Genomic DNA, 17,731 nt, shown 5'->3' on the forward strand with positions numbered 1-17,731 from the left:
GATGTAGAGGATATATACAGTAGGTCATGAGGACGTGGAGAGATGATGACGATATAGAGGAGGGTATATACAGTAGGTCATGAGGGACAGAGGGTAGGAGGAGAGATGATGATGTAGAGGGTATATACAGTAGGTCATGAGGATGTAGAGGGACAGAGGGTAGGAGGAGAGATGATGATGTAGAGGATATATACAGTAGGTCATGAGGACGTGGAGAGATAATGACGATATAGAGGAGGGTATATACAGTAGGTCATGAGGACGTAGAGGGTAGGAGGAGAGATGATGTGGAGGGTATATACAGTAGGTCTTGAGGGACAGAGGGTAAGAGGAGAGATGATGATGTGGAGGGTATATACAGTAGGTCATGAGGACATAGAGGGACAGAGGGTAGGAGGAGAGATGATGTTTCTAGGGTGTATACCGTAAGTTATGAGGACGTAGAGGGACAGAGGGTAGGAGGAGAGATGATGATGTAGAGGGTATATACAGTAGGTCATGAGGACATAGAGGGACAGAGGGTAGGAGGGGAGATGATGTAGAGTATATACAGTAGGTCATGAGGGACAGAGGGTAGGAGGAGAGATGATGATGATGATGTAGAGGGTATATACAGTAGGTACTGAGGGACAGAGGGTAGGAGGAGAGATGATGATGTAGAGGATATATACAGTAGGTCATGAGGACGTGGAGAGATGATGATGTAGAGGGTATATACAGTAGGTCATGAGGATGTGGAGGGACAGAGGGTAGGAGGAGAGATGATGTTGTAGAGGATATATACAGTAGGTCATGAGGACGTGGAGGGACAGAGGGTAGGAGGAGAGATGATGTTGTAGAGGGTATATACAGTAGGTCATGAGGACGTGGAGGGACAGAGGGTAGGAGAAGAGATGATGATGATGTAGAGGAGGGTATATACAGTAGGTCATGAGGACGTAGAGGGACAGAGGGTAGGAGGAGAGATGATGATGATGTATAGAGTATATACAGTAGGTCATGAGGACATAGAGGGACAGAGGGTAGGAGGAGAGATGATGATGTAGAGGGTATATACAGTAGGTCATGAGGGACAGAGGGTAGGAGGAGAGATGATGATGTAGAGGATATATACAGTAGGTCATGAGGACGTGGAGAGATGATGACGATATAGAGGAGGGTATATACAGTAGGTCATGAGGACGTAGAGGGTAGGAGGAGAGATGATGATGTAGAGGGTATATACAGTAGGTCATGAGGACGTGGAGGGACAGAGGGTAGGAGGAGAGATGATGATGATGTAGAGGGTATATACAGTAGGTCATGAGGATGTGGAGGGTAGGAGGAGAGATGATGATGATGTAGAGGGTATATACAGTAGGTCATGAGGACGTGGAGGGACAGAGGGTAGGAGGAGAGATGATGATGATGTAGAGGGTATATACAGTAGGTCATGAGGACGTAGAGGGACAGAGGGTAGGAGGAGAGATGATGATGTAGAGGAGGGTATATACAGTAGGTCATGAGGACGTGGAGGTGTTCAGCGGAGGAGGGGGTGTGTTCAGCAGGAGGTGTGCAGTGTGTTCAGCGGAGGAGGGGGTGGTGTTCAGCGGAGGAGGGGGTGGTGTTCAGCGGGAGGAGGGGGTGGTGTTCAGCGGGAGGAGGGGGTGGTGTTCAGCGGGAGGAGGGGTTGGTGTTCAGCGGGAGGAGGGGCTGGTGTTCAGCGGAGGAGGGGCTGGTGTTCAGCGGGAGGAGGGGGTGGTGTTCAGTGGGAGGAGGTGGTGTGCAGTGTGTTCAGCAGGAGGTGTGCAGTGTGTTCAGCGGGAGGAGGGGGTGTGCAGTGTGTTCAGCAGGAGGTGTGCAGTGTGTTCAGCGGGAGGAGGGGGTGTGCAGTGTGTTCAGCAGGTGTGCAGTGTGTTCATTCTGCGTTTCAGTGGGAGGAGGTGGTGTCTCAGAAGGCCCAGCTAGAGGAGCAGAGGCAGGCTGCAGCCATAGCCGAGGCCAACAGGAGAGTCTTCCTCAGCCAGGAGGAAGAGGAGAACGAGCAGCACAGAGACAACCTCCGCAGGAGCCAGGACCACTCACTCAGTGAGCCCAGCCCCATATAAATATATGTTGTGGAGAGAATAGGCAGTCAGATATAGAATGTATAGAGGACCTATCTGCAGTATGCTGAGTATTCTACCCCACCACCCACACTACAGTCCTGTCACCTAAGGTTTCAGTGTTCCTATAAGCTAATAGTTGATGTTGAAGGTTTCAGTGTTCCTCTAAGCTAATAGTTGAAGGTTTCAGTGTTCCTATAAGCTAATAGTTGATGTTGAAGATTACAGTGTTTCTCTAAGCTAATAGTTGATGTTGAAGGTTTCAGTGTTTCTCTAAGCTAATAGTTGATGTTGAAGGTTTCAGTGTTCCTATAAGCTAATAGTTGATGTTGAAGGTTTCAGTGTTCCTATAAGCTAATAGTTGATGTTGAAGGTTTCAGTGTTCCTCTAAGCTAATAGTTGATGTTGAACGTTAGTGTTCTTATAAGCTAATAGTTGATGTTGAAGGTTTCAGTGTTTCTCTAAGCTAATAGTTGATGTTGAAGGTTTCAGTGTTCCTATAAGCTAATAGTTGATGTTGAAGGTTTCAGTGTTCCTCTAAGCTAATAGTTGATGTTGAACGTTAGTGTTCTTATAAGCTAATAGTTGATGTTGAACGTTACAGTGATCCTATAAGCTAATAGTTGAAGGTTACAGTGTTCCTCTAAGCTAATAGTTGATGTTGAAGGTTTCAGTGTTTCTCTAAGCTAATAGTTGATGTTGAAGGTTTCAGTGTTCCTATAAGCTAATAGTTGATGTTGAAGGTTTCAGTGTTCCTATAAGCTAATAGTTGATGTTGAACGTTACAGTGTTCCTATAAGCTAATAGTTGAAGGTTACAGTGTTCCTCTAAGCTAATAGTTGATGTTGAAGGTTTCAGTGTTCCTCTTAGCTAATAGTTGAAGATTACAGTGTTCCTCTAAGCTAATAGTTGATGTTGAAGGTTACAGTGTTCCTCTAAGCTAATAGTTGATGTTGAAGGTTTCAGTGCTCCTCTAAGCTAATAGTTGATGTTGAACGTTACAGTGTTCCTCTAAGCTAATAGTTGAAGGTTACAGTGTTCCTCTAAGCTAATAGTTGATGTTGAAGGTTTCAGTGCTCCTCTAAGCTAATAGTTGATGTTGAACGTTACAGTGTTCCTCTAAGCCAATAGTTGATGTTGAATGTTTCAGTGTTCCTATAAGCTAATAGTTGAAGGTTTCGGTGTTCCTCTAAGCTAATAGTTGATGTTGAAGGTTTCAGTGCTCCTCTAAGCTAATAGTTGATGTTGAAGGTTACAGTGTTCCTCTAAGCTAATAGTTGATGTTGAAGGTTACAGTGTTCCTCTAAGCTAATAGTTGATGTTGAAGGTTACAGTGTTCCTCTAAGCTAATAGTTGATGTTGAAGGTTACAGTGTTTCTCTAAGCTAATAGTTGATGTTGAAGGTTTCAGTGTTCCTCTAAGCTAATAGTTGATGTTGAAGGTTTCAGTGCTCCTCTAAGCTAATAGTTGATGTTGAAGGTTTCAGTGCTCCTCTAAGCTAATAGTTGATGTTGAATGTTACAGTGTTCCTCTAAGCTAATAGTTGATGTTGAAGGTTTCAGTGTTTCTCTAAGCTAATAGTTGATGTTGAAGGTTTCAGTGTTCCTATAAGCTAATAGTTGATGTTGAAGGTTTCAGTGTTCCTCTAAGCTAATAGTTGATGTTGAACGTTAGTGTTCTTATAAGCTAATAGTTGATGTTGAACGTTACAGTGATCCTATAAGCTAATAGTTGAAGGTTACAGTGTTCCTCTAAGCTAATAGTTGATGTTGAAGGTTTCAGTGTTTCTCTAAGCTAATAGTTGATGTTGAAGGTTTCAGTGTTCCTATAAGCTAATAGTTGATGTTGAAGGTTTCAGTGTTCCTATAAGCTAATAGTTGATGTTGAACGTTACAGTGTTCCTATAAGCTAATAGTTGAAGGTTACAGTGTTCCTCTAAGCTAATAGTTTATGTTGAAGGTTTCAGTGTTCCTCTTAGCTAATAGTTGAAGATTACAGTGTTCCTCTAAGCTAATAGTTGATGTTGAAGGTTACAGTGTTCCTCTAAGCTAATAGTTGATGTTGAAGGTTTCAGTGCTCCTCTAAGCTAATAGTTGATGTTGAACGTTACAGTGTTCCTCTAAGCTAATAGTTGAAGGTTACAGTGTTCCTCTAAGCTAATAGTTGATGTTGAAGGTTTCAGTGCTCCTCTAAGCTAATAGTTGATGTTGAACGTTACAGTGTTCCTCTAAGCCAATAGTTGATGTTGAAGGTTTCAGTGTTCCTATAAGCTAATAGTTGAAGGTTTCGGTGTTCCTCTAAGCTAATAGTTGATGTTGAAGGTTTCAGTGCTCCTCTAAGCTAATAGTTGATGTTGAAGGTTACAGTGTTCCTCTAAGCTAATAGTTGATGTTGAAGGTTACAGTGTTCCTCTAAGCTAATAGTTGATGTTGAAGGTTACAGTGTTCCTCTAAGCTAATAGTTGATGTTGAAGGTTACAGTGTTTCTCTAAGCTAATAGTTGATGTTGAAGGTTTCAGTGTTCCTCTAAGCTAATAGTTGATGTTGAAGGTTTCAGTGCTCCTCTAAGCTAATAGTTGATGTTGAAGGTTTCAGTGCTCCTCTAAGCTAATAGTTGATGTTGAAGGTTACAGTGTTCCTCTAAGCTAATAGTTGATGTTGAAGGTTTCAGTGTTCCTCTAAGCTAATAGTTGATGTTGAAGGTTACAGTGTTCCTCTAAGGCAGGCAGTGTGTGGGGTGTTGGTGACTAATACAGTATGTTTTGGCAGGTCAACAGTGGGAGATGAGAGCCAGGTCTCCGTGCTCCACTAGTGGCCTGCTTCCCAATCCTGTTGCTTCTCCTGGTCCTCATCAGTCTCAACAACGTCACAGTCCCAACAACATCTGTCTAAACAACCAGTCCACCTCAGACTCCTCCACTTGCTGTGAGTGTTTCTGACTGTCTGTACCACTCTTTATGTCACCTTTATTTAACCAGGTAGACCAGTTGAGAACAGGTTCTTATTTACAACTGCGACCTGGACAAGATGAAGCAAAGCAGTGTGACACAAAACAGAGTTACACCTGGAATAAACACATGTACAGTCAATACCAATAGAAACACAGAGTTACACCTGGAATAAACACATGTACAGTCAATACCAATAGAAACACAGTTACACCTGGAATAAACACATGTACAGTCAATACCAATAGAAACAGAGTTACACCTGGAATAAACACATGTACAGTCAATACCAATAGAAACAGAGTTACACCTGGACTAAACACATGTACAGTCAATACCAATAGAAACAGAGTTACACCTGGAATAAACACATGTACAGTCAATACCAATAGAAACACAGTTACACCTGGAATAAACACATGTACAGTCAATACCAATAGAAACACAGTTACACCTGGAATAAACACATGTACAGTCAATACCAATAGAAACAGAGTTACACCTGGACTAAACACATGTACAGTCAATACCAATAGAAACAGAGTTACACCTGGAATAAACACATGTACAGTCAATACCAATAGAAACACAGTTACACCTGGAATAAACACATGTACAGTCAATACCAATAGAAACAGTTACACCTGGACTAAACACATGTACAGTCAATACCAATAGAAACAGAGTTACACCTGGAATAAACACATGTACAGTCAATACCAATAGAAACAGTTACACCTGGACTAAACACATGTACAGTCAATACCAATAGAAACACAGTTACACCTGGAATAAACACATGTACAGTCAATACCAATAGAAACACAGTTACACCTGGAATAAACACATGTACAGTCAATACCAATAGAAACAGAGTTACACCTGGACTAAACACATGTACAGTCAATACCAATAGAAACAGTTACACCTGGACTAAACACATGTACAGTCAATACCAATAGAAACACAGTTACACCTGGAATAAACACATGTACAGTCAATACCAATAGAAACACAGTTACACCTGGAATAAACACATGTACAGTCAATACCAATAGAAACAGAGTTACACCTGGAATAAACACATGGACAGTCAATACCAATAGAAACAGAGTTACACCTGGAATAAACACATGTACAGTCAATACCAATAGAAACAGAGTTACACCTGGAATAAACACATGTACAGTCAATACCAATAGAAACAGAGTTACACCTGGAATAAACACATGTACAGTCAATACCAATAGAAACAGAGTTACACCTGGAATAAACACATGTACAGTCAATACCAATAGAAACAGAGTTACACCTGGAATAAACACATGTACAGTCAATACCAATAGAAACAGAGTTACACCTGGAATAAACACATGTACAGTCAATACCAATAGAAACACAGAGTTACACCTGGAATAAACACATGTACAGTCAATACCAATAGAAACAGAGTTACACCTGGAATAAACACATGTACAGTCAATACCAATAGAAACAGAGTTACACCTGGAATAAACACATGTACAGTCAATACCAATAGAAACAGAGTTACACCTGGAATAAACACATGTACAGTCAATACCAATAGAAACAGAGTTACACCTGGAATAAACACATGTACAGTCAATACCAATAGAAACAGAGTTACACCTGGACTAAACACATGTACAGTCAATACCAATAGAAACAGAGTTACACCTGGAATAAACACATGTACAGTCAATACCAATAGAAACAAATCTACATTCACTGTTTCTACAGGTCTGTACTCCAGAAGAAAATATCAACAGAATTCTCATCTACCAAGACATTATTCAGTGTTCCCACTAATATTGCTGAGTGTACATCCATACAGTGAGTCCTGTGGTGTCTTGTTTTCTCAGTCTCTCTGGACCGGGGTCGAGGGGAGCTGGACTGCAGAGAGAGGGAGTTGATGCAGAACATCAGAGAGCTGCGGCAGAAACTGGCGGCCCGCGCCAAAAACTCCAACTCTACCGTCTCCCAGTAACCACGACGACACACAAACACACCTGCTGTGCCTTTTTGTTTTGCATATCTAGACTTGAAACTGAAATGGTTTGTGGTTTTCTGTCCGTTTGAAAGAAGATGCTGATATTATTTGCCTTAACAAACAGCTGTCCTCTAACCACAACCCTGGTGTTGACTAGTTAAAGAGGGATTAAATGAAAGCATTCCGTGGTCTTAATGAGATTTGTAGCACAACCCTCTCCTGTGAATATTTAGTTATTTAAGTTGTTTTTAAGTATTGTTGTATCAACTCTGAGTCATTTTATCTCTGCCTTGTTGACTAGTTTCAGTCTTTGACAGACTATACTCACCAGTCGTGCTCTGGTCTGATGGTGACTTATGACTTGCTAACCTCAGCATAGGTATCCAGGTAATTCACCTTTTAATAAAGCCTTAGCAAATCAAGTTGTATTTGTCAGATTCTTGGTAAACAACAGGTGTAGACTAACAGTGAAATGCTTTGTGAACAACAGGTGTAGACTAACAGTGAAATGCTGACTGATGGGTCCTTCACAACAATGTAGAGAGAAACAACAGGTGTAGACTAACAGTGAAATGCTGACTGATGGGTCCTTCACAACAATGTAGAGAGAAAGAAAACATATACACACACAGGGCGAGTAACGATCACTTGGATACACACACAGGGCGAGTAACGATCACTAGGATACACACACAGGGCGAGTAACGATCACTAGGATACACACACAGGGCGAGTAACGATCACTTGGATACACACACAGGGAGAGTAACGATCACTAGGATACACACACAGGGCGAGTAACGATCACTAGGATACACACACAGGGCGAGTAACGATCACTAGGATACACACACAGGGAGAGTAACGATCACTAGGATACACACACAGGGCGAGTAACAATCACTTGGATACACACACAGGGAGAGTAACGATCACTTGGATACACACACAGGGCGAGTAACGATCACTTGGATACACACACAGGGCGAGTAACGATCACTAGGATACACACACAGGGCGAGTAACGATCACTAGGATACACACACAGGGCGAGTAACGATCACTTGGATACACACACAGGGCGAGTAACGATCACTAGGATACACACACAGGGCGAGTAACGATCACTAGGATACACACACAGGGCGAGTAACGATCACTCGGCTTCAATCAGTGTAGGTGAAGGGGAGGAGATAAGTTAAAGAAGGATTTTTAAGCCTTGAGACAATTGAGACATGGATTGTGTAACATTCAGAGGGTGAAGGGTCAAGACAAAAGATTGAGGTGCCTTTGAACGGGGTACGGCAGTAGGTGTCAAGCGCCTCCAGTTTGAGTATGTCAAGAACTGCAACGCTGCTGGGTTTTTTCACGCTCAACGGTTTCAACACCCAGCCAACTTGACACAACTGTGGGAAGCATATTGGAGTCAACATGGGCCAGCATCCCTGTGGAACGCTTTCGACACAGTGAGAGAAAGAGTGATAGACTCACATTGCAGGGACAAGTCTGTGAAGAATGCAGTCAGGTGTTATCAGCCTCCACTGAGCTGATCAGACAGTCATGTTCACCTCTGTCACTCAACTAGACTTCTCTCCCCCACTAAGGGAGGGAGTGCTTTAAACAGCAGGTCTCTGTCACGCTCTCACTCCCACAACAGCTCACCTGTCCCCCCCCAGCACACTGCAACCCACAGGTGGAATGTCCTCATAGAAATAACAATACTAGACCGGGCATCCCCATTCAAGTCAATGTAATTCTACTTCTATGGGTGTAGCCAACTGTACAATTGATTGAGGGGGGCAGGGCTCAGAAACCTCACGGCTGCTACTCCATCCCTGTCTGTGTCTCCGCGAGGGTTTTTCACTCAGTAGCAGCAGTAGGTAACGACAGGTAATACGTGTTGATCAGAGAGCCTTGTACAGCTTCACTATGAACCTGCAGAGCAACGGCCTGTCTGTTCAGTGGTACCTGAAGTCCAAGCCGGTGGGGAAGGTGAGGCGGCGTGTACAGGAGATGAAAAACCCATCTGTGTCCCTGGTGTCGGGCGACGTTGACCTCAGCCACAATGAGAGCACCAGATTGGCCATGGACGCCTTGCTGAACCAGGGATTGGACATGTACCAGGAAGTACTGGCCGGAGAGGGCGAGGTGGACTTCCTGTCCAAGGAGGAGAAAGGTTGGTCTTTTTTTCTACTCTGTTCCTCTTATCTACCTTAAACCCTCAGTCTGTTCCTGCCTCTTCTTATCTACCTTAAACCCTCAGTCTGTCCCTGACTCCTCTTATCTACTTTAAACCCATCAGTCTGTCCCTGCCTCTTCTTATCTGCCTTAAACCCTCAGTCTGTCCCTGACTCTTCTTATCTACCTTAAACCCTCAGTCTGTCCCTGACTCCTCTTATCTACTTTAAACCCATCAGTCTGTCCCTGCCTCTTCTTATCTACCTTAAACCCTCAGTCTGTCCCTGACTCCTCTTATCTACTTTAAACCCATCAGTCTGTCCCTGCCTCTTCTTATCTACCTTAAACCACCAGTCTGTCCCTTACTCCTCTTATCTACCTTAAACCCATCAGTCTGTCCCTGACTCCTCTTATCTACCTTAAACCATCAGTCTGTTCCTGCCTCCTCTTATCTACCTTAAACCCATCTGTCTGTTCTAGTACTGTATTTCTTGCACAACTGTAAAGGGCTTCCTCCCTGAAAAGCATTGTGTAAAAAGCACTAGATATAAAGCCAATGTATTATCACTTATGTTTCTGTAAAGGTTATATCCTGGAGAACACTACAGACCTGAGCACCAGCAGTCTGTGTGGGACGGAGAACGACGACCAGGCAGAGGGCTCCACCACCTCTTCCCAGACAAACACCTATTGTCCATCTGTGTTGGAGAGCGAGCCCCCTGGCTTGGACCATGGCTGGCCGGCAGAGGACTGGAGCTACCGCCTGCAGGGTGAACCCAGTGTAGAGGTCTACTTCCAGTCTGATAGAGCAGCCAGCATGAAAGACCTGCTCAGGGAGTTCATCAGCAAGGCCACAATGGTACGCGATACAACTTTCACTGGTAACGATTTGGAGATGTCAATCTACTCTCATGATTATACCTGCATTATATTTTTGCAGACTTTTAGAAAGCTGCTGATGTCTGAATGCCCTGAAAGTTGGATAATGATGTTTTGAGAGTTTGATCAAGCAGATTCAGTATTGTCTATAATTAAGCAATAAGGCCCAAGGAGGTGTGGTACATAGCCACTATACCACAGCTAAAGGCTGTTCTTATGCACGACGCAACGCGGAGTGCCTGGATACAGCCCGTAGCTGTGGTATATTGGCCATATATCAAACCCCGAGGTGCTTTATTGCTATTATGAACTCGTTACCAACGTATTTAGAGCAGTAAAAATAAATCTTGTCATACCCGTGGTATACGGTCTGATATACCACGGCTGTCAGCCAATCAGCATTCAAGGGCTCAAACCACCCAGTTTATAATGACAACTAATAATGTGGAAGATACGAATCACAGCAAACATGTGATATGTCTGCAGGTTCTGGCCATTGTAATGGACACATTCAGTGATGTGGAGATGTTCTGTGACATCCTGGAGGCAACCAGGAAGAGGAATGTGTCTGTCTACCTGCTCCTGGACCATATCAACCTGCAGGTCTTTGTCAAGATGTGTGAGACGCTACAGATCAACAGTAATCACCTCACTGTGAGTCTCATCATGATATTTAGATGACACTAATGATTGCAAAAGGTGGGGTGGCAGGTAACCTAGTGGTTAGAGTGGCAGGTAGCCTAGTGGTTAGAGGAGGCAGGTAACCTAGTGGTTAGAGGAGGCAGGTAGCCTAGTGGTTAGAGAGGCAGGTAGCCTAGTGGTTAGAGTGGCAGGTAACCTAGTGGTTAGAGGAGGCAGGTAACCTAGTGGTTAGAGGAGGCAGGTAGCCTAGTGGTTAGAGAGGCAGGTAACCTAGTGGTTAGAGGAGGCAGGTAACCTAGTGGTTAGAGGAGGCAGGTAACCTAGTGGTTAGAGGAGGCAGGTAACCTAGTGGTTAGAGGAGGCAGGTAACCTAGTGGTTAGAGGAGGCAGGTAGCCTAGTGGTTAGAGGAGGCAGGTAACCTAGTGGTTAGAGGAGGCAGGTAACCTAGTGGTTAGAGGAGGCAGGTAGCCTAGTGGTTAGAGTGGCAGGTAGCCTAGTGGTTAGAGGAGGCAGGTAACCTAGTGGTTAGAGGAGGCAGGTAACCTAGTGGTTAGAGGAGGCAGGTAGCCTAGTGGTTAGAGCGGCAGGTAGCCTAGTGGTTAGAGCTTTGGGCCAGAAACCGAAAAGTTGCTAGATAGAATTCCCGAGCTGACAAGGTAAAAATCTGTCGTTCTGCCCCTGAACAAGGCAGTTAACCCACTGTTCCTAGGCCATCATTGTAAATAAGAATTTGTTCTTAACTGACTTGCCTAGTTAAATATATATATATTTTTTAAAGGTACACCTTTCAGACATTTCTTCATCTTTTTAACTGTACTGTAAACTAGCAATTTGGTGATAGCTTTTTGTGTTTGTCATTCACTCACTGCTACATGAAATGCCGCCGTATTCTGTCTGCAGAACATGTCGGTCCGTAGTATACAAGGAGAGACGTATTGTGCAAAGTCTGGAAGGAAACTCACCGGACAGATCAAAGAGAAGTTCATGATCATTGATTGCACTTTAGTGCTGGCTGGATCATACAGGTACATTTCTGTTGTAGAATTAGCTAATAGTCACATCAATGTCACAATCACAGTGGTTGACGTCATTCTGAATAGGTAGATCAACGTTATGATGGTTGTTTGAATTTTCAGAAATGTTTGTAGTAGTAATAATATCTGTTCACTGTGCTCTGTTCCTCAGTTTCACCTGGCTGTCCTGGCAGGTCCACAGAAGCCTGGCTGTGCTCTTCAAGGGCAGCGCGGTCAAGCCATTCGACCTGGAGTTCAGGAAGCTCTACGCCAGCTCCAAGCCTGTGCCAGCCTTCCTCACCGTGGCAACGGAGCTCAACCTTACCAGGCCGCTTATCACCCATCAAGCAGCAGCCACCTCAACCCCACTGACAAACCTTCCTTGCCCCAGTGCTGGTACCACGACCCAGAACAGATACTTCAACAACCAGGCTATGGATCAACCAACCACCACAGTTGTGCCCAGATTCAACACTCAATCTACTGTTCAACCAACTACCACAGCCCAGCTCAGATACTCTAGCCAAAACCCAACGGTTCAGCTAACTACAACCACCCAGCAAAGACACCCCAACACTCAGCCAACAGCACCACCAGCCTCCCAGCAGAGACACCCCAACACTCAGCCAACAGCACCACCAACCTCCCAGCAGAGACACCCCAACACTCAACCAATAGCACCACCAACCTCCCAGCAGAGACACCCCAACACTCAGCCATCAGCACCAACAACCTCCCGGCAGAGACACCCCAACACTCAGCCAACAACCTCCCAGCAGAGACACCCCAACACTCAGCTAACAGCACCAACAACCTCCCAGCAGAGACACCCCAACACTCAGCCAACAGCACCACCAACCTCCCAGCAGAGACACCACAACACTCAGCCAACAGCACCACCAACCTCCCAGTGCTTGGTTAATCAGTCTTACTACACAGGTCCCCGGAGCCACAGGTTTGACTGGATCACACAGAGACGCACTGCAACCAGGCCTGTCCTGTTCCAGAGAACCTTCTCCAGTGATTATAGTACTGGAGACAACCTGACCTGGCGACCCTTTAACAGCAATTACCTTCTTTATGGAGGGACAACCGGCTTGTTGGACAGACACCCACTTCTCAAGACTGGCCAGTGGTTTACTGTTCCTAAGTAACTGAAATGGCATCATACTGAAATGTGACAGTACACCCTGTTTGAGGTAAATTATGTTCTCACAACTGAAAATGGGCAAGTAACCTTCATAGAGTAAATGTGCCTGTTTTGCTTTGCTTGATGCCTGGAGTACAGGAGTAGTACTTCAATCACATCATTATCTCATAAGGATGATCATTGTCTGCCTTCAGGCTGAGAGCTTTGTGTTCCAGTACATGTTAATTCAATGGAGTAAAAACAACATGTCACAGACATGAATTCCTCTTCCACCCATCAACCCTGATAGAACCACACTGAGTGACAGCCTAGTGATGTGTGCTACGCTTAGCCAAGGGCCGGGCCTCTTAACAAACATACCTTCTGACAAATCTTCTGATCCATACACTGTCAAGCCCGAGGTAATGCAGAATGACAAATCAAAAGTTTGTCACACTTTTTCCAAATGGTTCTACTTTGAAATGCAATACAACAATGATCTAATTAAACTGGACTGTAGATTGTGACAATATTTAATTTCATATGGCGGTCAGCACATTGTTACACGCAATATTAACAAATAAATACATTCATCAAAATGTGTAGCCTAGTTGGTCTTTACAGAGGGTATTTTAGGTCCATCCTCCTTCAGTACTCCTGTCTGTACCAGTCTGTTCCACCACCTGTCTTCAAAGTCCTTCAGAGAGAGACCTGCCAAGCTCTCTCCATCCTGGTTGTCCTCTCTCATTCTCTCTGGAACTAGATCTTCTGACATCACCTGAAGGGCAGATCACCAATAACGATGCATGATCAATCTGGTCGGAAGTGTACCTCTTATCTTTTCAAAACATTACAATTGTAATACATCTAAAAGCATAACCATGACATCTTGGTGCCAGCAAGCCACACATTTCCTTTAATTTAAACATACCAGAAGACAAAATACAGGACATTATTTGATGAATAGACACCATGTGAGAACAGTAGTCTATGTACTGTGTCTCTAACCGGTTTCACCTCAGAGACTAGTTGTAGTGTGGTGTCTTTCAGTTCCAGCCAACGTAGAGCCTCATCAGCCTTCTGTAGGGCTCTCTCACTGTTCTGGAGAACAAAGGATGACTGTTGGCCCTTTAATGCCCTGAGGAGGAGTCTGGCAAGGCAACATAGTACAGTCAAACAACCATCTTCACAAGACAAAGACTGTGCTAAACAGTGACATTTAGGATGAATGTGTAAATATGCTCTCTGCTTTAATCCAAAGGCTAATTTCCCCAGAGGTAAAGTAAGACTTTTCCTGGACTAAGAAGCATTTTCAATGGAGAATCTCAATCTGTGTTCGGGAAACCAGTCCTAAAGACTGCCCAACAAACTTGTATCCATGGAATTCCATATAGAATAGGCCAATAGGATGTCTGCTTGTCTCTCACTGATTTATTTACCTGGCCCGGACAAAACACATGCAGGCCTTGAGCCAAACGCCGTCACGCTCTTCCTTCAGTTGCTCCTCAGTCTGAGAGTCAGGCTTTGGCTCTACACCATCTCCCTGTTGAAGAGGACTGGAGCCTGAGGGTGTTGACAGAGACTGAAGAAGATGAAGGTAGCTTTCTGCCAGCTTCATCCAGTGCCACTGGTGGTAGGGGTGGAGAGAACACAGCTGCTGCAGACACGTGACCTGGCTCCTGAGGTCTCCGAAGCGCTCGTGGACGTTCGCAGTCAGGTGAAGTAGACCGGTAAGGTGACAGGTGTTGGAGGCTTCATTTTTCTGTCCATGGAATGAATTTTCAAAACAACCATTTTACTACCTGGTATACTGTAACCTTGTCCACAGACAAGAGCGGGCTGGCTGGATGACGAGACTAGATATTTTGTATTATTAATGTATAATAAAAAAACATATTATGTTACAATAATGTATAAAGATAAGACTCACTCAACAGCAACGGTTCTTACAAGTGTTTCTGTGATCTCCAGGGCCTCCACTCTCTTCCCCAGGTGACAACAGCACCTTGCCATTCCCTCCATTATGTCCCGTCGAATGGCCAGGTTGCCGTCAGGGATATAGGAGAGGCAGGTAGTGTAGGCGTTTAAAGCTTCCTGGGGAAATGGATATAGTTAACGGATGAGAAAAGCATTTGGATACTAGATGGATATGATAAGACAGTGTGTAACTAAATGACTCAAGGGAAGAGGGGTCAATACCTGGAAGTTTTTTCGCCTGTACGCCATATCAGCTCGAAATTTGAAGATCTTTTGCACCTCCAAAATGTCCTCTGTGTCGATGCTCTCCCAAAACCACTGTTGAAATAGATAACTCGTAGTTAAAAATATCCACACAATGCAATGCTAGCAAAAAAAAACTGATGCTACTTAACGTTAGGTAGCTGGTTAACACTCACCTCTGCTTCACAGAACTTTGCATTGTAAGTCGACAGTGCAACAACAGTCGGCTTCGCTCTTGATTCCTCGAACACCGAATCGTCAAAGGTGCTACCGAAAATCTCCATTTCAAACGATGAATGACAGCGAATTCAGATTTTACCAACACTAAAAAACAAAACAAACGTCAACGTGTGCAGTGTTACAAGCTAATATGACCGTTGGGAAACAGAAAAATATAGAATGTGTTCCGGACGATATGTTCCAATGACAGACGCTTTACTTTCTTCAATGAAATGCTGTAATATTTTCTATAAGAGAAACTCCAGTCATATTTTGAAGTTAAATATTTTATAAGACACCAAAATACACGCCTTTTCGTCCAAATGTATTGTATTTTGTCCACAAAACAAGTAATAAAATATATATTTGTCTAAATCAAGCCACAGCCTAAAAAAAAAACAGTTTGATTTCAATTAAAAAGCATTGCAAAAATCTATGGCTCAGGGGACTAAAGCTTTTTCCACTGAGTTTTCAGCTCAAAGGCTACTCTGTCTCAACATGAAAAATTTCTTGGTTTACCATAACGTTTGCAAATAAACTCTCTCACTTTTCCCAAAGCACCTCAACATATCCAGAAACCAAACATTGAGCCAAACATTCTTCTCATAGATAATAACTCACTTAATAAATACAGTAGGAGAAAGGAGACTGGCTGACATGATCCATTATAGCTGTAGCTAGCAGAATAGTATGTTAAAAGACAGGTTCAAATATTGTGTGCGCACAATCTAATAGGAAAACTGTTAAAGCATGTATTAAAGTGATGTATTCAACTGTTGGCTATTAGTACTAAACAAGCACCTTTCTAAATATTGAGAAATAGCAAAGAGGACAGACAGGTAAGAATTATTGTACTAGGATAAAAACAGTCATGTACTATGGTCACAATGTCACGTCTACTGTACAAAAAAAAGAGCAGTGCGGATACATTGAGTTGCCAACTGAAGAAGGCAAAGAGCCTTCAAAAAATATATTTTTACACATTAACAGTAAAACGCCATACAAGCTATTAGTTGAAGTTGAGAGACAGGATTAATCATAAATAAAGATTATAAAACCATTAAAAACAACTTTTCTAAGACAAGCACATAATGCTGTTTCATCTGCAGTCAGGTGATTATTTCATGCACTATATGGAGCTCAAAATTCAAATCTTTTACCTTAACTATGGTACAAATAACTGTTCCTGCATGAAAACGTTAACGATTTCACAGCATAACATGCTGCCCAATTTGAAATGTTTATGATGAGCATGAGGTATCCATGATCTTCTCCTCCTCCACCTCTTCTGTTGTCAAGTCTTGATGAAACCCTGCTCAGAAAGAATGAGCCATGCAGGCACATAGGTTTTGTCTCCTCAAAAAGGTTCCGAAGGTTCCATCCGTTTTTCTGTAAAATGTTGTGATGTTTCAACTAGATTCTAGATTGAGATTCTAGAACCAAAGTGACTAGAACTTGGTAAAGCATGTTTAGAATAGTTTCAGAGACCGTTGGTAACTCATCAGGTCCGGGCCAGGCTGTAACCCAGTGACCAGAGCATATAGGACATGGCTTACAGGTTAGCAACAATGTTTTGGTACTACTAATGTGCACATGTCAAAACTCGTCATTTAAAATGACAGTTGGGGAGAGCATAGTCTGCAAACGTTGTAAAAAGAAAAGCAAAACAAACGTGCATCTGAACATACATTAGAAAAACACTTGTTTGAAAACAGCCCTGTATCAAGTCCTCCGACACTAGTCTTCATACATACAAGTACTGCAGTCTGAAAAACAATAAAAGTTCTACGTAATTCAAACTCACGTTACACGTTTCCAAGTCAGCAGAGTTTCACATGATTGAAGTAGGGACCCGCATTGTGCCAGTTGGTTGGTGCAGGAAGCAGTAGGCCACATACAGACCATTGATTTTCATTTGTGTCATATCAACACCCAACTTTAGAATTGATCCACAAGGAGAGGGGTAAAGTCAATAAGGTGCATCCTCTTGAAAATAGAATCATTTCAGAGGAGGACAATACAAGGCAGAATACTTAGTTTTACAGCGTTCAAAAAGAGCTCATATTGAAAAGAGACTTGGTCTCCTAAAGCCATTAAAAGGTAAAAGGAATATAAAGGTGCCTAATCAAAGTTGTTTCCCCCCCACAAGAACATGTTAAAGAGATTCTCCGGAACTTTTTGTATACATTTTAGCCAGTAGTTCTGAAAGTAGAGTTCAGCTAAATTGTGAACTACCTCACATCACTGGCATAGAACACAGAGACCTTGCGAGGGGGGCTCTGAACACTGACACGTCCAGTCCAAAGCAGGAGGTTTAAAAAAACACTTGGTAGTCGCAAAAGTTCCGGAGCATGTCTTTAATTCAGTAGTGGGCAAAGTGCACAATAATAAGTGCTACACTGTCAGTT

General features: G+C 43.3%; 3 protein-coding genes across 4 annotated transcripts in view; 2 read left to right on the top strand and 1 right to left on the bottom strand.

The window, feature by feature from the left end:
- Window positions 1–7,464, top strand: part of LOC139394365 (TBC1 domain family, member 31) — a 32,955-nt gene extending 25,491 nt beyond the window's left edge. Inside the window, exons 20-22 of one of the 2 annotated variants that reach the window (XM_071142414.1) lie at window positions 1,914–2,067; window positions 4,853–5,008; window positions 6,915–7,464. In XM_071142414.1, the coding sequence (XP_070998515.1) occupies window positions 1,914–2,067; window positions 4,853–5,008; window positions 6,915–7,039 (435 nt within the window). In that variant the 3' untranslated portion in view covers window positions 7,040–7,464. Of the gene's footprint in view, window positions 1–1,913; window positions 2,068–4,852; window positions 5,009–6,792 lie in introns of both variants that reach the window. The other variant, XM_071142413.1, reaches the window with a different exon arrangement.
- A 1,294-nt stretch (window positions 7,465–8,758) lies between these two features.
- On the top strand, window positions 8,759–12,677 carry LOC139394368 (protein FAM83A-like). Its single transcript, XM_071142420.1, has 6 exons — window positions 8,759–9,218; window positions 9,805–10,079; window positions 10,586–10,753; window positions 11,643–11,767; window positions 11,928–12,151; window positions 12,298–12,677. Exons 1-6 carry the CDS (start codon window positions 8,972–8,974, stop codon window positions 12,675–12,677), a joined length of 1,419 nt encoding a protein of 472 aa, XP_070998521.1. The 5' UTR covers window positions 8,759–8,971.
- On the bottom strand, window positions 11,713–15,479 carry LOC139394369 (uncharacterized protein C8orf76-like). Its single transcript, XM_071142421.1, has 6 exons — window positions 15,281–15,479; window positions 15,084–15,179; window positions 14,835–14,978; window positions 14,324–14,646; window positions 13,902–14,034; window positions 11,713–13,662 (listed from the first exon to the last, which is right to left on the bottom strand). Exons 1-6 carry the CDS (start codon window positions 15,386–15,388, stop codon window positions 13,492–13,494), a joined length of 975 nt encoding a protein of 324 aa, XP_070998522.1. The 5' UTR covers window positions 15,389–15,479; the 3' UTR covers window positions 11,713–13,491.
- Window positions 15,480–17,731: the final 2,252 nt, after the last annotated feature.

This window comes from Oncorhynchus clarkii, unplaced genomic scaffold (assembly GCF_045791955.1).
Source record: "Oncorhynchus clarkii lewisi isolate Uvic-CL-2024 unplaced genomic scaffold, UVic_Ocla_1.0 unplaced_contig_8566_pilon_pilon, whole genome shotgun sequence".
NCBI lineage: Eukaryota > Metazoa > Chordata > Actinopteri > Salmoniformes > Salmonidae > Oncorhynchus > Oncorhynchus clarkii.